Raw genomic sequence first — 27,304 nt, 5'->3', positions numbered from 1 at the left:
CATTGGGTAGGCATTTCCAGAAAGGTTGAGATTGTTGTCATCATTGTCACCTCTCTTAAAACTATCATGAGTGTTCTCGTCATTATAATTGCTACCTCTTTTAACACTATCATTATTGCAAATGACATTCCCAATCTCGTAAACACTATTACGGTCGTTAGATCCCTTTCCATTGCCCTTAGAATTAATATTGTTGTTGATGTTGTTGGAATTGCTATTGAGATTGCTTTCAATCTTGTAGTCGTTGAAATTGTTGATATTGTCTTTTCTTTCAATGTTAATTTTGTTGAGTTCTTCATTGTTGGAATTACTTTTGTCTGTATGACTATTTCTTTTGTTATCACAAACTCCATTGGTTTTTAGGTTGTTATAGTCATTAACATTTCTTTTAGCACCATCTTTCTTGGAGTAGACATTTCCAGAAGGGTTAAGATTGTTGTCATCATTGTCACTTTTCTTAGAACTACCATCATTATTCTCGTCTTTATAATTGCTACCTTTTTTAACACCATCATTATTGCAAATGACATTTCCATTGTCGTAAACACTATTACGATTGTTGTTTCCGTTTCCATTGCCCTTAAAGTTTGAATTGTTATTGAGATTGCTTTCAATGTTGTGGTCATTGAAATTGTGGCTATTGTCTTTTCTTTCAATATTATTTTTGTTGAGTTCTTCATTATAAGAACTATTTTTATTTGTATGACTATTTCTTTTGTTATCACAAATACCATTATTTTTTAAGTAGTTATAGTCATTAACATTTCTTTTAGCACCATCATTCTTGGGGTAGGCATTTCCAAAAAGATGGAGATTATTGTCATCATTGTCACCTCTCTTAGAACTATCATCACTACCCACGTCTTTATAATTGCTATCCGTTTTAACACCATCATTATTGCAAATGACATTCCCATTGTCGTAAACACTATTACTATTGTTGTTTCCCTTTCCATTGCTCTTGGAATTAACTTTGTTGTTGATGCTGTTGGAATTACTATTGAGATTGTTTTCATTGTTGTAGCCATTGAAATTGATGTTGTTTTCTTTTCTTTCAATGTTATTTTTGTTGAGTTCTCCATTGTAGAAATTGCTTTTATTTGTTTGACTATTTCTTTTATTGTCCCAAACATCATTATTTTTTAGGTTGTTATAGTCACTGACATTTCTTTTAGCACCATCATTCTTGAGGTTGGCGTTGCCTTGAAGGTTGTAGTTGTTGTCATCATGGTCATCTCTCTTAGAATTACCATCACTACCCACGTCATTATATTTGCTCCTATTTTTGACACTATCATTATTACAAATGACATTTCTAGTGTCATATACACTATTACTATTGGTTTTTCCCTTTCCATTGCTCTTTGAATTGACATTGTTGTTGATGTTGGTGGAATTACTATTGAGATGACTTTTAATCTTGTAGTCGTTGAAATTGTTGCAATTGTCATTTCTTTCTGTGTTGTTTTTGTTGAGCTCAACCATGTAGGAATTGTTTTTATCAATATGATTATTACTTTTATTGTCACAAACACCATTATTTTTTAAGTTGTTATAGTCACTAACATTTGTTTTAGCCTTATCGTTCTTGGGATTGGCGTTGCCATAAAGGTTACGATTATTGTCATCATGGTCACCTCTCTTGGAATTACCAGCATTACCCTTGCCACTATAATTGATTCCTTTTTTAACATCATCATTATTGCAAATGACATTCTTATAGTCATAAACACTGTTACGGTCGTTGTTTCCCGTTTCAATTCTCTTAGAATTAACATTGTTGTTGATGTTATTGTCGTTGCCTTTTCTAACACAATCAATGTTGTGAATGTAATTACCATTGTCACTATTTTTCGTGTCGTCATCATTGTTTGGAATATTATTATCATAAACCCCATTGCAGGTGTGATCAACATGACCTTTACTCTTAGAAGTTCTATTTTTGTTGGCATTGTAATTATTGTCACTAATCTTCGGATCATCATTCTTATGGATCTTCTCATAAGCAACATAACAATTGTTGACTCTATCCTTAGAGTTATTAATGATACTTGTGTTTCCAACATTAACACCATTCTTAATGTCACCATTGTTGAAATTGTTATCAACATTTCTAAAAGCATTATCATAGATATTATTTTCTATCATATGATCAATATAACCATTTTTAGCACCATCATTTTTGCAAATGCTATTATCATCACCATAACCACCACCATGGTTATTGTTATCATTCTCATTTCTATTATATTTGTAATTATTGTTAATGTTGTTGTCGTTGCCATCACTTTTAACATCATCATCAATATTATATTTGTTGCTTCCATAATAAACATCATGGTTATTGTTAAGAATTCCACCAATTTTAGAATTTTCATCTTTCACAATCTTATTGTCATTTCCACCCCTTTTAACATTACTATTGTTGGAAATGTTGTTGACATAAGAATCATCACAGTCATAAATATTATTGTCACCACTCTTAGATGTTCTGTTATTTCTTTTGTCGTTTTTGTTTTCTCTATTTTTAGCATCATCATTGCTTTTGATATTATTCTTATTTGTATGAATGTTCTTTCCATCGCCACCACTCTTAGAATTATCATCTTTCATAATCATTTTGTCAATTTCACCTCTTTTAACGTGACTATTGGGGATGTTGTTGACATAAGAATCATCATAGTCATAAATATTTTGGTCACCACTCGTAGAGGTTTTATTATTGTTTTTGCCACTTTTGTTTCCTCCATTTTTATAACCATCACTATTTTGGGTATTATTGTCATTATAAGCACATGCGTGAATGTTGCTTCCGTTGTTACTACTCTTAGAATTATCATCTTTGATAATTTTCTTGTCATTTCCTCCACTTTCAACATTATGACTGTTGGAGATATTGTTGAAATAAGAATCATCACAATCATAAATATTATTGTTACCACTCATAAAAGTTTTATCATTCCTTTTGTCAACTTTTTGTTTAGCACTATCATTATTTTGGATATTATTATCACTGTGATAAACACTTGCATGAAGGTTGCTTTCATTGCCATCGCCCTTAAATTTATCACCTTTCACAATCTTCTTGTCATTTCCACCTTTTTTAGCATCATGATTGTTGGGCATGTTGTTGGCATAAGAATCACCACAATCATAGATATTATTGTCACCACTCGTTAAAGTTTTATTATTTTTTTTAGCAGTTTTGTTTTCACCATTTTTAACATCACTACATTGGATATTATCCTCACTGTGATAAGCACTTGCCTGAATGTTGTTTCCATTGCCACAACTCTTACTATCATCTTTCATAATCTTCTTGATATTTCCACCTCTTTTGGAATCATGATTTTTGGGGATGTTGTTGACACAAAAATCTTCATCAAAGTCATAGATATTGTTTTCACCACTTGTAAATGTTTTACTATTTCTTTTGTCACTTTTGTTTTCCCTATTTTTAGCACCATCACTACTTTGAATATTATTCTCATTGTGATAAGTACTTGCATGAATGTTGTTTCCATCACCCCCACTCTTAGAATTATCATTTTTCATATTCTTCTTATCATTTCCAACTCTTTCAGTATCAATATTAGTAGTGATGTTGTTGACATAAGAGTCATTAGAGTCATTAGAGTCATAGATATTGTTATCACCATTCATAAATGCTTTTGAATTCCTTTTGTCAATTTTGTTTTTAGTATTATCACTACTTTGGATATTATTCCCATTTTGATAAGCACTTGCATGAATGTTGTTTCCATTGCCACCACTATTGGAAAAATCATTATTGGAATGTTTGTCTTTGTTTTCATTAATTTTATTTCTAACATTCTTGTTGGTATTGTCATTGTCATTGTCATTGCTTTTAGTGCTATCACTATTGCATATATTGTTTCCATTTGCATAACTAGTATTATAGTTCATATTGCTAATTTGATTGACAATGCTTTTACCTGCATTAATGTTGCGATTGTTGTCAATGTCAATGCTTTGGCCACTACCATTGTTACAATTGTTGTCGTAGTTGCATATATCTTCTCCTTTGTTGTGAACATTAATGTCATTCTTAATGTTTTTTTCATTGCAGCGGTTATAATTGAAGTTGACGCCTTTAACAATATCTTCATCTTTTTGTTCGTTGTTACTTTCATACTCAATACGTTGAACACCATCAACATTTGAGCACTTGCTTCCATTGATTTTAACATCACCAGTTTTGCAATTGTCTCTATTGTTAATGGTTTTAGTCCTAATGCTCTTTTTGTACTTGTTTTCATTGTCATTCTCAATGCCTTTAGTAGCGTAATTGTCTTGGTTGTTAATGACAATGTCTTTACTCTTTATGCTATCAGAGGTGCAACTACTTCTGTTATTGGCATGGGCACTACCATTGCTATGGTTGTTGTCATCATTATTGTTACTTGTCAAAACTTTGTTGCCAATGTCAATGCCTTTTCCACTACCATTGTTATAATTGTTGTTGGAGTTGCATGTATCTTCTCTTTTGTTGTAAATATTGATGTCATTCTTAATGTTTTTTTCATTGTGGCGATTATAATTGAGGTTGATGTTTTTAACAATATCTCCATCTTTTTGGTCGTTGTTACTTTCATACTTAATACTTCCAACACCATCAACATTTGTGCACTTGCTTTCATTGATTTTAGCATCACCAATTTTGCAATTGTCTTTATTGTTGGTGGTTTTAGTCCTAACGCTCTTTTTGTACTTGTTGTCATGGTCATTCTCAATGTCTTTAGTAGTGTCATTGTCTTGGTTGTCGGTGTAAATTCTTTTACCACTATAAATGTTATGATTGTTGTATTTGTTGTCGAAGTTGTTGCTAATGTTTTTAGTGCTATCATTGTCGTAGTTCTTGTTGTTAACTTCTTTACTTTTGTCAATGTTGTAATGGTTCTTGTTGTTGACATCAACATCACCATTTCCATAGTTGATCCTTGTACAAATATCAACTTTATTATTGTTGATAATGTCAATGTTTTTATTGTCATTCTTAATGCTTTTAGCACTGAAGTCATTGTTGTCAATGCCTTTAGTTGTACTACCATGAACATTGCAATCGTTGTCATTGTCCAAGTGTATACCATTATCAACATTGTTGTTGTCAGTGTTTTTACTTACCCTTTTAAAGTCACTGATGTCATTCTTATTATCATCAACATTCTTATGGTCATTCTTAATGTTTTTAGCATTTGTAGCAATATCATTGTTACTTTGTTTATTCCTCCCATAATCACCGATATTATCATCTTTGTTGTGCTTGTTGTCATGAGTTTCACCCGAAATGTAATATTTGTCTTCTCTATCGTGATTGTTGTCAGTGAGAGTGCTGTTAGAAGCATCACTGTTACGGTTATCAAGGTCGTTTTCATTAATAATGGACTTTCGTGGGGTGGAACAATTAGTTTCTGCTATGGAAGAATTAACACTCATTGTTCTTGGTGAGGAATACGAAGAATTGATATGACTTAAAGTGGTCTTGCATTGGATCGTGCCCTCCAACACTTGCTCAGAAACATGCCACACCTTCACTGAGTTGTCCAAGCTCCCAGTATACACAATCCATCCTTGTTCCCTTTGCTCCACAGCAATGCACTTAACAGGTCCTGTGTGACCTATCAAAACTGAATGACATGTGTGGAAGCCATTTTCACTATACCTCCACACACACACATTATTATCCACCGAGCCACTAAATACAAGGTTCCCCGCTGTGGCAAGGCAAAGCACAGCGAGCTTGTGACCCCTTAAAACATCACCTTGCAAGTACTCACCTTTATGGTCACACTCCCAAAAGTTCACCAACCCATCTGAAGAACCACAGTACACCATTGTGGCCATGCAGTTCACTGCCAACGCTGTAACAGCATTTTCTTGCTTTAGCAAAATCCGATCCAACACATGTTTAGGCTTCTTCTCTTTCTCCCCCTTTTTCACATTCACTCTCCTCCATAACTTCACTGTCCCATCAGCAGAACCTGTTAATACGCTTCCTTCAAGCAGCGCTACCACTGCATTCACTGCATCATTGTGTGCAGTGATAGAATCTAAGCATTTTGAATCCGCCAAACGCCACACCTTCAGCGTCTTGTCCCATGATCCAGAGTACAACAACCCTTCTTCTTTGTCCAAGCTTAGACTTGAAATGGCATCAAAGTGTTTTACCTTCACCGCGTTTCGGTTTCGTCGAACCTCCACGTAGTTCTTTGGGTTCATGGAGGATTTCACGTATTCTTTAAACGTGGGCAAGCTCCCTATTCGTTTATAGTTATATGGATTCTTGGATGAAACTTTCCACACTCTAATCTTCCCGTCTTGATGCCCGGTGAAAATTTTGCCATCAGATATTACTATGGTTTTTACCAAACCGCTGCTTGATTTGAAACCAGTGAAGTCCTTGAGATGCTTCCAAACTCTTATGTTTTTGCTGTCAGAGCCTGCATATAACAATTCTCCAGAAACAGCTAAAGAATAAATGTGACCTGTTTCGCGGACGAGGGATCCGATGAGCTCAGTTTCCGGGGAATAATCTTCGTTGTAGTGGTTTGCAGAGTTAGGTAATGACCAAGGAGACTTTTTTATCGGAGAAGAAGTGTTGGGATGGTAGTTCCATGGGGACATGGTGTAGGGAGAGGCACTATTACTGTTGGCATCATCGTAATTGTGACTATGGTTGAAATCATCATCTTCATTGTTGAAACTGATAAACGAGGTGGGTTCATAATGTGATAGCGTTTCAAATTTGGGTTTATGCAAGGCGTTGTGTGTATTTAGCTCCACTAACATGGAGCCGCCGCCATGTGCATTTGTCATTCAATATCGAGAGAAAACGAACATCAACGAGGAATTCAATAGAATGTTAGATTTTGTTGATTTGAGAGATTGTAACATAAGGAAACAACATTTGAAAATGTTAAGAATTTTGTTTCAAGCTGCATTTGTGTAGCAAAGTTGAAATTTATGCCATAGGTTAAGAAAAGCATATACATATATAATTAAAGGTGGAGAAATGATGAGATAATAGACTAATATGTTAAGGGATAAAGGATGTTTGATATTTTTTTTCTATTATGAGAAAAGAGATATACCGATAAAACTTCCAATTCAGCACACATTTTTCTACTAATATCTAGTATTAGAAGGTTATATTTTGCCTATCTATATATGGTGTCAAACCATTAATGTTGCACCTTTTAAAAATATAGCTTCACCTTTTTAAGAAGAAATGAAGTTATTCTCCCTTTTAAAACTCAATGTTTAAAGATCGATCATATTATTATTTAAACAAATTAAAAGGATAATTTAAATTTTTTTTAAAAAATGTTGTACATTATAATTATATAGAGGTACACGTATTAAATAAAAATTATTAATTATTTATATTATTATTAATATATTAAAATGTTATATTTCAAATTAAAACTCAAACTTTTTTTAATTAAAAAAATCACATAATTGTAATAACACTTTTTATATCGATTGTAATTATAATAAATATAAAAGTGGATGTTGTGACATTTTTGTAATAAAAAAGAAAACTTTTTATATTTATTATAGTTATAATCATGCAAGTGACATTTTTGTAATAAATAAGAAAATTTTCTATATCAATTCATTTTAGTTTTAGAATTTGATTTAAATAATTATGAAAAAACTTTGTCATAATTCATTTACAAGATTAAGATTGAGATTATATATATATATATATATATATATATATATATATATATATATATATATATATATATATATATATATATATATATATATATATATATAACACTCTATTACCATTCTTTCTTCAGTCTCTTCTCAAATTTTCTCTTTGCTCACAATTTCCATCCCTTTTAAAATTTGATGACACCTCACACCAACAAGTGTGTTAGGAATCATTTCTAACCAAATAAATATTTAAATAGAGTAACTTCTTGTTTATTTTGTAGATTTGTTATTATTATTTTTTTCTTATGAATATTTGTCGGATTTAATTAAGAAAAGTGATAATCTCAATTAACATTAACTCATACTGAAATTTGATTATATTTGAATACTTTACTTTATGTCTCTGGATTTTAGGTAATCATCTTATTGGAGTTGAGACTTTGAATTACAAATAAATGAGTTATTTTTCTTTCTTATAGAACCTTATGATATATGGTTTACATTTGAAGTTGAGATAGTTATAATATTTTTGAGTTTTATGTAGATCTGTGTGTTGTTTCAACATATTTTAGATGTTGTGATTTATATAGTTTGAATAAATTAAATTATTGTGTTAAGATATTATTGTGTTAAGATATTGGATTTGGAAGAAATTAGTTTTATTATTATTTTGAAAGTGATATTCACTGTTATGCATAAAATGTTTGAATTTGATGTGGATGAATATGTACGTGTGTATACATTGAATTTGAATAATTAAAATTAAAATGAAATGGTGAAAGAATGATGTTTGAACAAATTATAGATTATACCAATTAATTTGAATGTGTCTCAAAGTTATACTTTTTAAAAAATAAATAAATGTGATGTTGTGGCATGAAATTGATTTTCTGATAAGTTTATTAATGCGATGGATTTTTACTAAAGTAAAAATAAAAGATAAATCAAAGTTTTTAATGAGACTTTTCACGAATTACATTTACTATTTCATCTTTACTTTTTGATACATTTTCACTTAAATATTAAATTTTCATTCAAATAAAAATGTTTATTATAAAATATAAATAAAATATTAATTTGTATATTTAATTTATTTTGTAATTTTAAATAAATTATATTATATAAAAGTAGTTATTAAGAATTATAAAAATTTGTACGTATTTAATATCATAAATTTAAAATAATATATGATAATTTTTAATTTACTAAAATGTGAAGTTATGTAATTTAAATAATTAAATTACTCTCGTAAATTTTAAAAAATATAATTCTTTTTAAAGAAATTATGTGAACAACATATCTCATTGTAAGAGATTTTAACTTTTTATAAAAGTAAATTATTTTCTAAAGATTGTCCGTTCAAACACTGGGAGGATTTTGAGAGAAAAAAAATATGGGTGTTGCTCCCTCCACCACCCAAGTGCTGCTGCACCTCTCCAATATTTTTTTTTATTCCAAAAATACTTTATACATTCTCAATATTTTCTTTTATTCTAAAATTACCCTACATCTCCCCACTATATTTAATAATCTTTCTATTTCTCTCTCCACATTAATGAAGCATTTACATGGTTCAGATTTAAACTTGTGATATATCGTAAAATTTTATTTACACTTTCCCTTAAATAAGATTGATTCAATTTTATTTTCACTGTTCAATATTTTTTTTTCTTCAAATCACTTAATAAATGGTAAAATTTTGTTTTAAATTTCTAGAAAAATGTTTATATATGTGTGTATTTTTTTAAATTTAATATCTATAATTTTTAACATTATATTATGTTTTAACTTACGACATGTTTAACTCAAATAACTTAAATAAAGTATTTAATTTATTAGATAAATAATATAAAAATATTATTAAATACTTAAAATATAAAAGAAAAGTTATTTGTTAAAGATTTGGTATTTATTTAGTTCTTTCGTCGTTATAAAGTTAGTATATAATAATAATAATATATTATTTACTATTAATATTATTATGTTTATTATTTTGTATTTGCATCTAACCTTTAAGTTTATAAAATGGAAGTGGTAAAAGCACTAATATTGAAGTTTCCTCTCAATTTTATATTTTGCAATATATCACAAGTTTAAATTTAAGCCATATGAATGCTCCATTAATGTAGAGAGAGAAAGAGAAAGATAATGCTCTATTAATGCAGAGAGAGAAAGAGAAAGATTGTTGAGGATAGTGGGAAGGTATAGGGTATTTTTGAAATAAAATAAAATAGTAGAGATATATAAAATATTTTTGAAATAAAAAAAAATAATGAAGAGATACAGAAGTACTTGGGTGATGGAGGGAGCTAACACCCAAAAAGTATTAGATGGATGTAATTCCTTAACCGTAGGAGGCCTGTAAGGCCTCTGATAAGCCCATTAGTTGGCCGGATTCAAAGCCCACCTAATGACTCTTTGTTTCGTCTTCCTCAAGTTGAAAACTTGGCGTTGATCAGAAGAATCGAAAAAGGTTTGAAGAAAATAGAGTGGTAATTAGCAAAGGAAGAAAGAGCTTAAGGAGTGGCATATACAATACTTCAGCGTTAGCATCGATAATGGAGTTTGTTCCAGAAGAGGGCAAGGACCTTAACGAGGATTTCTCCACTTTGATTTTAGTGCGTTCATGTTCTAGGGTTTCGTCCTTCCTTTTCTTCCCAGTTCATTACTCGGTCTTTTATACCATTCTGCAAATAGACATTGATTTTTCATTTCATGGCTGAATAACGTGTGGAGTTAGCTCAATTTTAGACCTAACTATTAACTACTAATTTAGTTCTTTAGAGTGTGTATGTGTGTGCATGTTGCATCATCGTAATTTGTGTGCTTTCAGCCTGCTCTGTCGATTGGCAATGTGGGGCAGCTAGTTGCGGATCTTTTGATTTCATCAATGGGTTCAGAGAGAGTTGGGTATTTGGACGATCCTAACGTTTTGCCCTGTGTTGGCAATGATGCTTATGGACCCTTTCCTCAAGGAGACCTTGCACTTCCCCTTGAAGGTCCTCCTTTGTTTTTGTTTTTAATTTTATTTGTTATTTCACAACTATTACTCTTGTTAATTTCATTTTCTATGCTCTTTCTCATCAACTTTTTGCAGCTTATGATTCTCCTTCTAATGCTCTCACTATCATCCAACAGAGATCGCCGGTGATTAAGGTAATACCCATGGCAACATCTATTTTGTTCCTTTAATCTGATACTGCTTGCCTGTAATGTGCTGATTTTCTAGCTAGGGGATCATTAAGTGATTTGCAACGTGTGGGTTGTTCCTTAGAAGCTTAGTTGTTGGCAGTAAAGTTTTAATATGGACAAACTGAGACTTCAGTGATACCTTTGGTATTTTAAACTAGTGCGTGCTTGAACGAATGATAGTAGTAGTATCTCACTTCCTCTTGTGTTTGAACCTGTTCTGTATCTCTACATTTCTGCCTTGTTCGAAATCCAAGGTGTTATACCTGTCAAAAACATACGCACTCATGTCAGTGTTTTTCTCAATTGTTCATTAAATGATTCCATCTGTCTTATCACTTCCGTTTCTTTTTCCTCAACTTTTATCCTATAAAATCTTGTTCTTATGATTGTGTTACTTGTTTAGCTGTCCTAGTAGCCTCTCTGAACAATGCAGTTAGTTTGCTGTCCTCTTTGAAATGTAGGTGAAAAATTCAAGGATGTGCAGTGCGTGAACAACGCCATTCTGAATTTCCTACTCTAATTTAGAAGTGTGTGGCAATTGCCAGATTGATTCTTAGGGTAGTCATAAAGATTAATATGTATAATTGATTACTACCTAATATTTGGATTAACAATAACAGAACTGTGTGTATTTTGACTTGTGATTTGGCTGAACTAAGCACGAATTACTGTGCATGCCACTTGTTAACGTCAATCTTCTTGATGCTTTTGCACTATACCTCATCTTAATGTTTTCTATTAAATTTAATGATGGAATTAGTACACATAATTTTGGAAACTGTAAGAGGAAATTGCTCTGATACATGGTCATTTGAGTAGGGTATGATGGTTCAGTTTGCAAAAAACATGGCTGATTTTCTTGCTGGCAGTGGAAAGAAACATATTATTGTTCTCTCCAGCTTAGATTTTGGAAAGTGGCAAAAAGTTGATATGTCAAGGTGAGGAGCTATATATTTTTGAAACTGCCCTTCTTCGTGGTTAAGATATTTAAGTCATTCAATTCTGATTGTAACTTCTGTTCAAATTATAACCCTCAGAAGGTTCTTAGCTTTGTCATTATGACAACTATGCAGTATTTTAAATCCAGCTTGGTTTAGGAAATTGCATTGTCATTCTTTCCATTCTGATACATCTATTGGCTATCACATTAGTGGTTTGCAGATATATTATCTTTCTAGTGCCAACAGCAATGGAACTGATGAAAATTGCGAACAGCTTGGATGGAAGAAACTTCAGGAGTATGATCCTTCTCAAAAGCATTGGAAATATCTTAATGATTTAGCTGAAGGAAATGTTACACTGGAAGATATTATTTCTGTAGAAGATGAGCTAGAAGAAGAAAATTATTATGCTAGCTTGCCTTTTGCTGCACTTTTTACTTTTCTCAAGGTAACTTACATGCATTTATATTTCATGATGCTACATTTCTTGTTAATCCTTAAAGCCTCTGTATGAAGATAAGAGAAGTGATGGCATCCTTTAATTTTATTTTTTAGATTGATGCCTGTTGTCATAAACTTTCTTTAGAAAGAACTCCTTCTAGTTGGAATTTGTTTCAGTTACATGGTATGCTCTATTTTTTGCATGAAAAAATTATTAAGGCTCTACCTGGACTGATTGCTGCGAAAGGAGAGGCCAGGTTCATTAGGGATTTTTTTTCCATATGAAGAACAATGTCAGAGAATGTAGTTTAGTTGATCTCCATTTTTAAAAATAATAACTAATGAAAGGTCGCAGGGTGGTTATCCCTTACCTTTTAATTACAAAAATTGAAGAAATAGAGCATCAATATATGGATACATGGATTGATGGATGTAAGGTGATGGTTTTTATGTATCAGGCTAAAGGTTTGAAGGTCACCTGCTTGTTGTGTTATTGCTCAGAAGGGGACAATGTATCGGATGCTTTTCAATTAGCCGATGCAACATATAAACTTCTCCAGATGACTCACCCTACTACTGGTGAGCTGTCTTTTTCTTTGCTGTCTTTTTATAATTATTTCTATACTTAATTTATCTTTGTCGTCTTTTTATATTGTTTTATTGTTTTTTATCTATGTTATGTTATTCATATAAAAATTGTCTTATCATGACAACTAATGATTTTTCCAATATCTTTCTTTTTCTTTATTGTTTTTTATCTATGTTATGTTATTCATATAAAAATTGTCTTATCATGACAACTAATGATTTTTCCAATATCTTTTTTCAAGGATATAATGATTCATTATTTTTAACTCCCAAAAAATGTGACGGAGAATATTTCTTCCCGGATTTGTCAAATGTGGATTTTAAAAATTATTATTTTCTAAGCCTTTGTCCCTAATCCCACTACTGAGACTATTATCATTTTTCTGGGTCTGCTGAATTTCTTGGATTAGAACATCTTTGAGGCGTGTATTTTCATGGGTATCTTATTTTAAGATACAAATATCTTAGTATTTCTCCTATCAACCACATATCTCATTTTTCGCATGTTAAAGATTTAATTGTGACAAATGAATAAACACATTTCTGCAAGTAAAAAATCGTAAGAGTTGGTTTCTAATATTTCGTACAATGCCTTTCCAGGAATTGAAAGTGGCACATGGCGAGTGCCACTTTCTTGGATGAGTGTGTATGGACCACCACCAGACGTGTCCATCTTCTAAGGTTGGTTACTTAGTTTGATACCTGTAATTTGTTACTTAGTTACTTAGTTTTTTAAAGTCTAAATAATCCTAAACTAGTCCTATGTAAGAATAATGTAACTTTATTATGAATTTGTTATGGTGGAATTCTAACTTCTATAGAATTTGTTCATATACCGTTACTGAGGAATGGGAACAGTAAGCAAGCGTGTTTTGCAATCCATTACTTTCCCAAAACGGACAAAGTGTCATATGTCAAATAGTATATTTTTCTCAGAGGTCTAAACCGGAAGTAAAATGTGAAAATAACTATATCCATTGCTTCATTAGGATTATTTATGAGTAATTTTATTTATGCAATTATTTTATTACAGTTCTTGTACTTTAGAGAAAATAATTTAGAGAAAAAGTGAAAGTATACTTAAATCCAATGGAAGAATTTATTTTAAATACAGCACTGCTCTTATTTATAATCTCTGATGAGCGTAACTTTAGTGGTTGGCAAACATCAATCATGTGATGAATATTTCACCTATACTTTACACATTTAATATTACTCGGCTGGCTGCCTTGTGCGTTATCCGTTTTATATACATTATCGAAAGCTTCAATTTGGTCAAAAGTCTAATAATTTACGCGGGGTTATTATTTTCTTTATGGAAGTGGATCGTTACGTTATGTTATTGTGATAATCAGTTCACATTTAGAAATTAAAGTATTATATATCTTTTTGGTTTTTAAATATTAAACACGTTAATTGTATTTAACCTTTTATAAAATATTGAATAATCTAATGAGAAAATAATTTATTTTTTATACCAGTTATGATGTGTTGGAACTGCTTTCATAAAACCCAAATTAGTTATGCTGATGATATTTCAAAACTAAACCATCTTTCTTTTCCAAAATTAAAGGTATCCGACTAAATGGGAATGCAAACAATAAGAGGTGGGGACAAAAGATATCCCAATTTTGACCTAATTTTGCAAGTTTAACACAAATATGTATTTGGTTAGAACTAAAAATGTCATTCTAAATTAGGCTCAAAACTTAACGGCTACATTTAATTTTAAGTATGTTCAACAAATCTAACCCACTTTGTCATTTCTATATATAAAATAAATAAAATTATGTCGAGTCTCATACCACAAATCAATTACTATTAATGAAACAATAAAGTACAACACACATTCAATTTTTTCTAACTCTCATTCATAATTTTGAACCGTCAATATCATACATAGCTTAACCAAATATGATGTAATGCGACCGTATATTATAAATTAGAATAATTAATTACATAATTTTTAAGTTCTTATCTTCCTTTTCCTATATGTATAATTTACTCTCCGACTCTATAACTAACTAAAAGTATTTATTATTTTTAACTTTATATTTCTATGCGATCTTCTAAATTGATTATCTTTTAGTAAGTTAACCATATTTTCTATTTTAAATTAAATCATTAAATAGGGTAACGTGAAGTAAAATAAATAAATTATTTTATCATATTTTGTTTAAATTCAATTACATATTATATAAAGAAGTAATTAATAACTTGTGGTATGAAAACTTTTAAAGTTTCAAAGTCTAGAAAACGACCAATACAAAAGACAGAGAGATGACTGGGCGATCATGTTGTTGAGAAATTCAACATAAAAGTTTTATTAGGAACTTACGTGTTTAATTATCTACCGTTGATCTGTTTATAAAAAGATAAAAGTAGCTGAAATGGATTCAGTTACGTGTAGTACAGACAATTTTTTACCAGAAAATGGGTTTTGCTTTTTCACGTAAAACTTATCCTTATTTAAACCAATGATTTCCTCAGCAGAAAACGTATTTCCAAACACGTCTCAAGGTATGCTTGTTTCCATGAAACAACATTGAAGCAAAGAGTGTGTTGGATTGACATTTATTTGAGTTCATATAACGACAGATATACCTTTGTACACGTGTAATTAATGAGAAAGTTAGATAATATAAGAAAAATATATTAAGAAAAACATAATAATTCTACAACACCACGAAGATTTATTTATTCGACGGTTAATCGCTTAGAAATATTACAAATAATATCACTAAATATATGAATTCAAATATAGGTGTTATTGAAAACTTATTTTCCTTTGATGACTTTGGTTTTAACTTCTTATTGAAAAAACAACGAGATCAAGTCTCACACTCTTCAATTAAGAGCTACTTACAAAATATCGAATACCATTTTTTTCCAAATGAATTACGTATTTCTTTTGTAGTTGAATAAGTAATCTGATAATATCAAGAGAAATTTTTTTTTATGATTCTAAAAAAATAGTCGTTGAGATATTTAAATAATAACGATAACAACAATTGATGGAGAATTAACGAGAATAATAACAATTATTAATAGATTTGATTTAATTTTTATTACAAGATTTATAAAACATCAACGTAAATGACACTTTTTTATGACTTAGCTTTGCTAAACTCGTTAAAAGATACATTTGAGTTGAGTGTCAGGTCAACCTCAAATGGATCGATGGACTCTAAAACAACGACATACAAATTGAGTGATCAACATTTAGAATACACCAGCAGAATAAGACGACAGATCTAACAATTTTAAAAGTAAACTTCTTGAGAATACTTTGTGAAAAACATGTGTTTTTATTTTTATTTTTTTTTCAGAAATGTTGCGTGATTAAACTGATGACATTAAGTTCTCGTACAAGAGGAAGGTATCAAAAGACTTCCCATGATGAAACAATTCAATAATTACTCGGCAGATCTATTAATTTGAATGCGACTTAATTTCTATGGACAGAAACTTTTATCCCTTAATAAAAAAAGCGTTAATATTTTAAATTTTAATTCTAAAAAAATTGTAAAAAAATAAAATAAAATAAAAAGGTTGTCAATCTATGTTATTTTTATCAAAGTCAAAAGAAAAAATGAATGGAGGGTACGCTATAAATAGCTCACTAAAATATCTTGTAGATCCCAGTGTGAACATACATTGCGAAACTTAGAACATCCTAAGCAATCCATTGAAAGCGAAAGCGAGTGACAGATAGAAGAGTGTGTCAAAAAAATGTGAAGCATAAGAAAAGGTGAAAAAGTTAAGCACAGGGTGTCTTAGGTGGGAGACAAATGATCCTAATCCAAGGGTGGGTGGATGGAGCAAACCAGTGTTATTTTAAATACGTTATTATAGTAAAACAGCGTGAACACGTTGTCCACGCTGCCAACTTAACGTTATAAAGATTATAGATTGTTCAGACATACTTCACTCCACTCACCCTCCTCCTACACACTAACCACCAAGTTACGGTTGAATCAACCATGGCTACTTCCGACACCACCGCCACCAAGCTTCCCCTCAAGGAGATTCCCGGAAGCTACGGCCTCCCCTTCTTCGGACCCATGAGTGACAGACACGACTACTTCTACCACCAGGGACGCGACAAGTTCTTCGCCGACCGAATCCAAAAGTACAAAGCAACCGTCATCAGAACCAACATGCCACCCGGTCCCTTCATTTCCTCAAACCCTAAAGTCATCGCTCTCCTCGACGGCGTCTCCTTCCAGATCCTCTTCGACAACTCCAAGGTCGACAAGCGCGACGTCCTCGACGGCACCTTCATGCCTTCCACCTCCTTCACCGGCGGCTACCGCGTCTGCGCCTTCCAGGACACCACCGAGCCCTCCCACACGCTACTCAAGACCTTCTACCTCAACCTCCTCGCCTCCAAGCATGCCTCCTTCATCCCGCTCTTCCGCAACAACCTCTCAGAACACTTCGCTGACCTCGAGGACCAGCTCGCCGGGAGATCCTCCAAGGCCGACTTCAACACCTCCGTCGGCTCCGCCTCCTTCAACTTCCTCTTCCGTCTCCTCACCGGTCAAGACCCCTCCGCAACCAAAATCGGCTCCGATGGCCCCACCCTCGTCACGACCTGGCTCGCGGCGCAGCTCGCTCCGCTCGCCACTCTAGGTCTACCCAGGATCTTCAACTACGCAGAAGATTTCCTTATCCGAACAATCCCTTTGCCTGCGTGGACTGTGAAATCCAGCTATAAGAAACTCTGCGAGGGTTTTGCCAGCGCAGGTAATGTGATCGTCATTTAGTCTGAACCGGTTAATGTGTTATTATTACGGTTGCAAGTTTTCTTTATCTAGTTGGGATTACGATGTGCAGGTTCTTCCGTGCTGGACGAAGCGGAGCGGTTGGGGATAAAGAGGGACGAAGCTTGCCACAACCTTGTGTTCATGTTAGGGTTCAACGCGCAGGGAGGGTTGGTGAACCAGTTTCCGATTCTGATGAAGTGGGTTGGGTTGGGCGGGGAGAGTTTGCACAGACAGCTTGCAGAGGAAATCAGGAGCGTTGTTAAGGAAGAAAACGGGGTGAGTCTCCGTGCGTTGGATAGGATGACTTTGACTAAATCCGTGGTGTACGAGGTGATGAGGATAGAGCCGGCGGTTCCGTTCCAGTACGGAAAGGCCAGGGAAGATCTTGTGGTGGAGAGCCACGATGCGGCGTACGTGATCAAGAAGGGTGAGATGATCTTTGGATATCAGCCGTTCGCTACGAAAGACCCTAAGATCTTTGAGAGAGCGGAGGAGTTTGTGGCCCACAGGTTTGTTGGGCCTGATGGAGAAAAGTTGTTGAACCACGTGTTGTGGTCCAACGGTCGCGAGACGGAGGAGCCAACGCCGGATAATAAACAGTGTCCCGCAAAGAATCTGGTGGTGCTCCTGTGCAGGCTATACTTGGTGGAATTCTTCCTACGATACGATACTTTTACGTTCGATTTTAAACCTGTGGTTCTAGGTCCCCAAGTCACCATCAAGTCACTGGTTAAATCATCTTACTGACCCTCGCTAATCTCTGTTATTAATTGAATAAATCGGATTAAGTAAAGTAAGTATGTTTCCTGTTCCGCGCTGCAGAGGAGTAAGTACTACCTGTAACATGCAGAGTGATGTGTGTTTCAAATTTTAATTTGTTTTTGTGGTGTCTCGTCATCCAATATATTCCTTTTCTTTCACGTTTTCTCTTTCTTTAATATTTCTCTATCAGTGAGTGTGCTCTAATTTGTCTGCTAAACCAGCAACATCAGCAACACTATACTAATCATTTATCATTAATCATATCATTATCGTTAAATTAACCCGTAAATTTCGATGTTTAACATGTTCTAAGGTTATTATGCGTATTTGGACGATAAAATTAAGCGTCAAGAACTTTTGACCCCATCGTTTTCATCTCATGCTTAAATTACAACTCTACACATTATTATTTTATTATAATATTTTATTTATTATTATTATTATTTTAATGTAATATTCTATAAAATATATGAGAAATGCTAGCCAGTATACTAACAACACATAAATAATCTTTATTTAATTACATTTATGTTGAAATATTTGTTTAAAGTATAATTAGTGATTATGTTAAAATTTGGAATAATTGACTTCATTAATTAAAATAATATAAATTTTTATAACAGATTTTTTAAAAATATTTTTTTTAATTTATATAATTCAAGTCTTAAATTCATATTTTAATTTTTTATTTATTTTTTAGATGTTTAACACTTTATTATTTGATAGTTGATATATTGGATTTTTTTTTTCAAAAAAATTGTTTGTTTTTCCTTTATTAATTTAAGTTTTTTTACATTTAGTTATATTTTAATTTTTAACAATGTTAAAATAAAAAATAACCAGTTAAAAAGAAATTAAAATCATTTTATTATTTAATTGTTTTTTAAGTTTGTGTTATGTTTATCAAATAAATTATCAATTATAATTGTTTTATATTTTTAAACATTTTAATCTTTTAAATAAAGTAAAACTGCATTATTATTGAAGTCAAATTCATTTAATGTTATAGTTAAATATGAACTTTTATAAAATTCAATACTTATTAATTATTCTTAATTACTAATTAACTTGACCCTACTTTATAATATAATATTTTAAGGTTGTCAATGACATTCATCGTATTTTTATAGCACTTATATAAATCATTTAAATTTTATAAAATATTTATTTTATTATTTTATTTGTTATTAAAATAAGCCGTTTATTGGATGTATATCAAAAGTGAAGAAGTTGAAAATAAAGATGATATAATCAAAGTTGGAAGTAAAATGTTAGAACATAATGAAAGAGTGAAAAAAAAATATTTAAAAAGTCAAAAAAATTGTAAATCTATGTGATTGATTTAGAAAATATAGAAATTGTTGGCCACAATTTTGACATAGCATCTTATATATTTAGGTGTATGATTGATTGATCATGTTTTCTTAAAAGCAGATGAAGAAAAACTAGACTTATTTTTTCTCATATTTTAAGGCCATTGAATCTCAATAATAACGACACATTGTCCAAAAATAATCCATGCGCCTACTCTTTAATATAAAAGCAATGTGACCCAGAAAAACCTACCTCACATATTAAAAAGTTTAAGTTCAATTGAATTATTAACCAACTACACGACATAAAAGAATAAAGCTAATAGGTAATCAAATATATGAGATTTGTATAATTGATTATAACGAATACGTTATGTTTTTATTGGATCAGTCAACACTCTTAATTTTTTTATTAATAGCTTTTCAGATTATTTTTATTTTCTATTCACCTCACATGTCTCTTAAATAATGTTTTCGGTACTTGTTGAAAGACTACTGTGTTTAAGTTAATAGGTATTTGAGCTCAATGAAATTAAATATAGTAATCAATTAAATTAATTACCTTATCCAAACTTTATATATATATATATATATATATATATATATATATATATATATATATATATATATTATTTGGAATAAATTTTCACTTATCACTTTCTAATTGGTTTAGTCGTGTCTTAACATTATTGTTTAATTGATTTATGTTAAGTTTTTTTAGACTGATTAATAGAGTAAGATGATATTAAATAAAGTAATTAATATAATAATCATCTTGTCTATATCGATTTATAAGTTGTTCAACTATTCCAAAATGTTTGACTAATTGATTTGTATTATATAAATCACGTATCATAAAACATTCAATAGGTTATTGGAGGAAATTTTTTTAAAAAGCATATTATTGACAAAGATGGCAAAAAGGGTCGAGTCCAATGAATTAGTCCAACCAAAAAATTGGACCGGACGACTTCTTCAACCCGACAGCTCAACATAACCCGTCTCGCTCAGCCCGATATTCAACATATTAAAAAGCCTAAATGTAAGGAACTTGCACTCATTCGTGACCCGTCCAACTTGGCAGGATAACCAAGCATCATAAAAAAACCTAAATGTAAAAGCTCGCCTTCACCCATGACAATATTCAAGCCATCTCGACAAGCCACTCGACAACCAGACTAGACTTCATTAAGAATACCTAAAATATTTAATGTATGAACATGTTGTGTTATAGTGTAAAATTCAAATTAGGAAGTGATGTTATATTCAAATAAGTAATAATTTATTCAAATGCAGCCCAACATCAATCATGTATCAATCCGACATTAGCATGTTTCAACATCAACCTAGCATGAATCTGTTTCAATTTAACAGTTCGGCATGAACCCGTTTCAGCTCAATGACTCGACATAAGCTCGTTTCAATTCACTAGTCTGACCAGACTAACAACTTTGACAGTTTGATAAATCTTGTTCTAAAACTCAATATATTTTTACGTCCAATCCATTTTTGAAAGACTAAAGTATGACCAAACTTACTACCTCTATATATTAATAAACAAATTGTTAGAATTGAACCTCTTTGAACAGAGGCAAAATTTATAATTATATTCAATTATTAGGATTTTACCATTTGATATTTTGTTAAAAGACCAGTAGATTTCTTTGGAGAAATAACTTGGTGCGAAAATGATTTATTGAAAGTTCATGCAAATTATTTTGAAATCCCTTTTTACGTCGTCAATCATGTGTTTTAGTTTGATAAGTCTGTATTGTTCGTAATCAGAGATAAATATTTGATGCATATATTATTAATCCCAATATTCTTTCTTTGTTATGGTAAAACTACCTTTATTTAATCTATCAGGATTTTATATCTGTTCACATATATATAGAGAAGTTTGTTTAGTCTTTTGGTTCAGGTGAGAATCGAGATAAGATTGAGAAGTTAGACCCAAGAAAGTGATTGAATGCGAAGAAAATGACAGACATGTTTGGTTGGAAATGAAGTGATGAGTAAGTGAAAATAGCAGTGACAATGTCATTATTAAAGAATGTCATAATGAAGCATCCACATAACAGATGCTGTCAGATCTCCATTCATCCATCACCTTCTTACACCTGTCATATTTGATTAAACTAATGTTGTTTATGCTAATAATTAACCGTCAATAATAACTTATCCAACTCAAATTATAACACCTTAAACATTTTCATAATAGTGCCTCATGCACCTGTCCCGTCTAATCAGCTAAACCACGTCGTTTCTGAATATTTAATATTCAGCAAAGAATTCATCATTACTAACCCAATCATTTCGCATTATTATATTATTATATTTATACACAATACACTGTCGGCACAAAACCAATTCAAACAAAAGAAACGAGTAAGGCCCAAAAAAAAATGCAGGCTGTTGAGTCGGCCCAACGGGACGTGTTGACCCAAATGGCAGGAGGGAGGTTCGTGTTGCCACGTGGCCGACACCACACACGGTCTCTTCAAAAGCTGTTCTGAATAAATAAATAAATAAATAAATAACGCACATGGCACCATGTGTCGATTGCTCTTGTACACAAAACATATTTGGATATACGTGTTCACATTATTAAATTAACTAAATCCCGGGCCTTGTTCACTTGAGTGGATTTGAGGGAGAGTAATTGAGGGGATTTGAGAGGATTTGAAAATAAATTTTTTGTTGATTATTTGAGTGAATTTAGAGGTAAATGAGATTGGATTTGAAAGTAATTTTTTTTAATCTGTCACGTCAATCAAATCCTATACTGATTCTCACAAACTTTACTTTCAAATTCATTCTCACTTACCTCCAAATTGACTCAAATAAACAGATAAAAAATTTATTTTCAAATCCTCTCAAATCTCCTCAATTACTCTCCCTCAAATCCACTCAAGTGAACACGGCCTAACTGTTTTATTAGGTATAATTTAATCTAATCATATAATTTAATTTAATCTAATCATATACAAGAGTTAGATCATGTGACTACAGTGCGGACAGATACTGGAATTTTCTTTCCTGATAAGGGATTGCTAGAGTAAGCAAAAGCAGCTGTGATACACTCGCACGCCAGCGCGTCCATATCCGCTTACATCATTACCAAATCGTTACGCTCCACGTGTCCTTTGACTAATTGCAACTCCTGCACGTATATTATGCAGATCCTCATCTCTTCCCTTGCCAAACCACGATCTCTGCTCTCTTCTGCATCTTCTCGGCTGCAAAGAAAAAAAAATGTTGAAGAAAATGGGTTTTGAAGAAGAAGCAGTTGTGCAATTGATCAATTCTGATTTCAGAGACCTAAGTGTAGCTGCTAATCAATTAGCCAATCACGTGGTCAAACTTGGTGGCATAGGCTTTGGAGCTTCTTTTTTCGGATTGATTGCTGCCATTGCTGCTATGTACGTACTCTTCTCACTCTGTTTACTACTATCCATATCTGCTATGTCTTTCTCTAATCACGAAATTCCTAAACTCATTAAAGCTTCCTTGAAGTTTTCTGACTAAAATTTTATCGTAAATCAACTTCATTTAATTACTTATAAATTATTCTTATAAAAAAAGTATGTCTCTGCATCCGGAAAAAAAACTTATATATACACGGATAATTTTTTGAAAGATTCATTTTCATGAATTTTTAATCAAGGATAAGTTAGTTGGATGTTTACTCATTTTGTATATTGTTTTCATCTTCCGTATTTGTTGTACACTACATATAAATATAAATAAATAAATATAAATATATACACACACACACACATAACACTAGTCACCTTTTTATCTTTATCACTCGGATGATTTATGGATCATGTGGAAACTGGATAGAATGAATTTATAAAGATGCTGCTGAGATTGGATCTGTAAAAGTAGTAATTATAGTATGACTTTGTCTTGTAATATATCATTGTATAGTAATATAAAAGAAGGTAAATCCGTTTGCTTTTACTTTTAAAGAATGGTAAAATAATGCATTCAAACTCTTTAATCGGGTCGTTGAGAATTTGTTTAGGTACAGAAATTATTTGGATGATGTGCTATGAACCAGTTATTGGATTGGTTGAGGTTATGAAAAAACGATTATGTTGATTCGATGTATTTTTCTATAATGACCTTAATTAGATTGATTGAAAAACTGTAAAATTGATATAACTCATTATGAATTTTACAGTACACAATTAACTCCAGGGAAATGATTTCTTTTAAATAACTTTATAATCATGTGTATAATGGGTTGCTATGCTCTGTTTCTTTTTAATATAATAACAATATTGATGCAAATAATTATAATAGAGCAATAGATTGTTTCCAAACAAGACAAGTTGCTTTACTAAAAGTGGGTGGAATGAGTTATGAGTGTGGATAAGATTCATCCAATAGTCAAGATATTATTAAAGCTATAGGAGGTCCACCATCTTATCTCCCTCCCCATGTTGATTACCTCAATATCTTATAGTATAGTTTGTCTTTAAGGTTATTCAGAACAGGTAAATTTTGTTTTATCCCAAGAGGAAGTGCAACCAAAACTTTTGAAAGCTGTATTCATTTAACTTTCAATGGGACAATTGATGTTGTAGTAGTTGGTGCCAAACCCTCATTAGTCAATGCTGTGAGAGACACTGACTCTATAAGCAAAAACAGTAATTGAAGTTACTTGATATTAGTTTTTTTTAAAACATAAACAGTTAAGCACATTCTTTCTGACAGGTACTACTAGGTGTTCACTTTCTAGTTTTTGAGTGACTTCACCGATTATTTTATCATGTTGTTTGCAGTTATCTGTTAATTTTGGATCGTACAAACTGGAGGACTAATATTCTCACAGGACTACTCATTCCATATATTTTCTTCAGCTTGCCTTCGATAATTTTTGCCATCTTCAGGTGATTAGACTATTACGCTTATTTCAGATCAATTTTGTACCTTCGTTTTCTCTAGTATTGAATTTCCTTTCTGTTACCATTCTACTTGTGCAGGGGAGAGATTGGAAAATGGATTGCTGTTATTGCTGTTGTATTGCGCCTTTTCATTCCAAGACACTTCCCTGGTATGCTATAACTGCTCACAATGTAGTAATACCCTGAGTGCTGAAACACTGTGACGATACCCATTGATTGAACTTCAGAAAACGCAACTATTTTGCTGCTATCCCCTATTGATGGTCACTGTCATTCCAAACAAAGTGACCAAGTCAATGCTTTTTTTTCACAAACCTTGTATAGAAATCCTTAACTGTTTTTAGTGCCATTTTTTCAATAAAAAATAATGTTAATCGGCATAATAAAAGTTTGCTTAAATTATCAAAATGAAATTTCAATCTCGATTGGAGAATCATACTTAAATAAAAATAATTAAGAACGCAAATCTTAAGTTTTATCGATCTGGTTACTCAGTGCTTAGAATTAAGTGTAAGGTTAGTAACCAGGTATGATTGTTACTGCAGATTGGCTGGAATTGCCGGGTGCTTTGATTCTTCTTATCGTTGTAGCTCCTTCTCTATTTGCAAACACCTTTAGAAGCGACATTGTTGGGGTGGTAGTGTGTCTCATCATTGCATGCTATCTGTTGCAAGAACATATTCGGGCTTCTGGTGGTTTTAGAAACTCCTTCACTAAAGCCCATGGCATATCAAATTCCGTTGGCATAATACTTCTGTTGGTCTATCCCATCTGGGCGTTGGTGGTCATACTTTTTTAGGAACCATCACTTGGACTTGGTTGATATGTGTGAATTAAAACAATTGTTTTCTCTACCATTCATTCGTTGGATCTTGATATCTGTAAACACCTTGCATTGTTTTATGATTGACCTGTCGTGAAGTTAGCATGTTTAAAACAGTGGAATCAAATCTCACTGAGATTTTTGGGTTTCATGGAATGTAAAAAAACAAAAGAAGATGAAGATGATTCTTGTGGTATCGTTTTAGCTGTCGAGTATTCACAAATCATGTATGATTTAGGGAAACCGTTGTACTCTTACCTGTGGGTTGTAATATAAATTTACATTTATTTCTGCTCTGCATTATTACACCATTTTGTTTCCAGAAAATGCAGTCCTAGAAACTGCAACAGAATTCCCTACGAGCATGTAAACAAAAAATGCCTAATGAAATAACAATGTCAAGACACTCGAGATATGAACCCTATGCACTTAGTAAGACACGAATACGATAAACACAGCAACACAACATTTTTTTTTTTAAATTTAAGATAGGACATGACCATGCATACATTAACAAAAAGTTATAAAATATTTCATAAAGATGTAGAATTACTGATATATAAACAGATATTAATGCTTTTTTCATTAGTTCATATCTACAATGATCACAATTATAAAAAAATATCTATGATCGTTGCCCTCCATAATCTTGTCACTACTTACTATTTGGGAATATCCAATTCATTTCCTTAAAAAAAATAAAAAAGAAGATGAGTTTAATACTGATGAATTCTCAAACATTTGAGAAACTCATCCTAAAAAATTAGCTACTAAAGAGAGAGAATCAAACACTTAAATACGACACCCAATGTTCCATATTAGTTAATGTCGGATTTAGGTACCCTATAAATAATATACTTTCAGAATGCATTTACGTGCCTAAAATTATTTCAAGATACCCTATAAGTTTCTGGGGGGAAATTAAAAATTTAAAGAAAAAAAGATATTAAATTGTTCGGATGTATATGGAAGTATTCAAGGAGTATCCAACACGGGTATGACAAATATTTTTTCATTGTTTAAGAATCTGGAGTTCATAGTACTAAAGGATTTTCTGAATTTGTAGTAGTGTCATGCCAAGTATGGAAACTCTAAAAGTAGCTGCAACTTTTTTATGTTGGATTGTTTTTTATCTTTATCACACTTCAAAAAGTATAATTTCTGCCAAGAATATTCAAAGCATTGGTAACAAGAGGTCAAGAGAGACATGAAAATAGTGCAGATCCAGCATTACCCTGAAATAGGCTACACGAGAGTAGGATTAGGAAAAATTAACTTTGGACTGAACTATGGATTGTCTATACTATTAGAAAAATTAAAAACAAAATCTGAATTGTAGTAGTTCAATTTAAAAATCCTAAACCTTTTATATTTGCAGTTTAGTTAACTACCTGAAACTGCTTATCTGCTAGTTACCTCTGCTTGATGAGTTTTTTCTCTCGCACACTCTGACTTGGATTGTACCATCATCATGCCTTTTCTATCTCTTTTCTCTAATTATTTAATTTCTTTTGTGCTTTACTTTGGAAAAATGCGCACCTTAAAATATTAATCCAATAATTTGCATGACAAAACTTATCACTGTAAAAAATAAATATATCTTATTAAATTTTAAGGGAACGTTTTGTTTATAAAATTTTAGGTAATTAAGTGATAATGTAAGATTGTATAATCTAGGTTTTTCATTCTTATATATGCACATCCCAAAAATCTAAGTATACAAGTTTTCTTTCTCGGAGTTAAATTTTTATATTTATTCTTTTTGAAATGTACCTAAGTTAATTAATGAAAACCAGGGCAAGACAACGGGTAAATAGTCATTACTTTAATTGCTTAATTTATTTATTTCCAGAAAGATAGTTTAGGTAAGGGT

The 27,304-nt window shown here is 31.7% G+C and overlaps 3 protein-coding genes across 3 annotated transcripts; all 3 read left to right on the top strand.

The window, feature by feature from the left end:
* Nucleotides 1–10,040: 10,040 nt before the first annotated feature.
* On the top strand, nt 10,041–13,730 carry LOC148197163 (uncharacterized). The gene is made up of 7 exons (XM_088092438.1): nt 10,041–10,304; nt 10,520–10,685; nt 10,784–10,842; nt 11,698–11,816; nt 12,030–12,267; nt 12,719–12,839; nt 13,449–13,730. Exons 1-7 carry the CDS (start codon nt 10,245–10,247, stop codon nt 13,526–13,528), a joined length of 843 nt encoding a protein of 280 aa, XP_087948564.1. The 5' UTR covers nt 10,041–10,244; the 3' UTR covers nt 13,529–13,730.
* Nucleotides 13,731–16,707: 2,977 nt separating this feature from the next.
* On the top strand, nt 16,708–18,537 carry LOC124838995 (allene oxide synthase 3-like). The gene is made up of 2 exons (XM_047314730.2): nt 16,708–17,597; nt 17,688–18,537. Exons 1-2 carry the CDS (start codon nt 16,832–16,834, stop codon nt 18,362–18,364), a joined length of 1,443 nt encoding a protein of 480 aa, XP_047170686.1. The 5' UTR covers nt 16,708–16,831; the 3' UTR covers nt 18,365–18,537.
* A 4,342-nt stretch (nt 18,538–22,879) lies between these two features.
* On the top strand, nt 22,880–25,731 carry LOC148197162 (cold-regulated 413 plasma membrane protein 2-like). The gene is made up of 4 exons (XM_088092269.1): nt 22,880–23,114; nt 24,486–24,593; nt 24,687–24,757; nt 25,154–25,731. The coding sequence occupies exons 1-4, from the start codon at nt 22,948–22,950 to the stop codon at nt 25,405–25,407; spliced, it is 600 nt and encodes a 199-aa protein (XP_087948395.1). The 5' UTR covers nt 22,880–22,947; the 3' UTR covers nt 25,408–25,731.
* The last annotated feature ends 1,573 nt before the right edge of the window (nt 25,732–27,304 follow it).

This window comes from Vigna umbellata, chromosome 6 (genome assembly GCF_029865625.1).
Source record: "Vigna umbellata cultivar VRB3 chromosome 6, Vumbellata_1.0, whole genome shotgun sequence".
NCBI lineage: Eukaryota > Viridiplantae > Streptophyta > Magnoliopsida > Fabales > Fabaceae > Vigna > Vigna umbellata.
Note: the sequence above shows the minus strand (reverse complement) of the source record. Positions and strands in the feature narration are given on the sequence as shown.

Bases quoted from the DNA above. Each gene is read 5' to 3' on its own strand.
- LOC148197163 (XM_088092438.1), top strand. From the start codon at position 10,245: ATGGAGTTTGTTCCAGAAGAGGGCAAGGACCTTAACGAGGATTTCTCC. The intron at 10,843-11,697 runs GTAATACCCATG...TCATTTGAGTAG, and splicing joins AGAGATCGCCGGTGATTAAG to GGTATGATGGTTCAGTTTGC. The intron at 12,268-12,718 runs GTAACTTACATG...TTTATGTATCAG, and splicing joins CACTTTTTACTTTTCTCAAG to GCTAAAGGTTTGAAGGTCAC.
- LOC124838995 (XM_047314730.2), top strand. From the start codon at position 16,832: ATGGCTACTTCCGACACCACCGCCACCAAGCTTCCCCTCAAGGAGATT. The intron at 17,598-17,687 runs GTAATGTGATCG...TACGATGTGCAG, and splicing joins CGAGGGTTTTGCCAGCGCAG to GTTCTTCCGTGCTGGACGAA.
- LOC148197162 (XM_088092269.1), top strand. From the start codon at position 22,948: ATGTTGAAGAAAATGGGTTTTGAAGAAGAAGCAGTTGTGCAATTGATC. The intron at 23,115-24,485 runs GTACGTACTCTT...TGTTGTTTGCAG, and splicing joins ATTGCTGCCATTGCTGCTAT to TTATCTGTTAATTTTGGATC. The intron at 24,594-24,686 runs GTGATTAGACTA...CTACTTGTGCAG, and splicing joins ATAATTTTTGCCATCTTCAG to GGGAGAGATTGGAAAATGGA.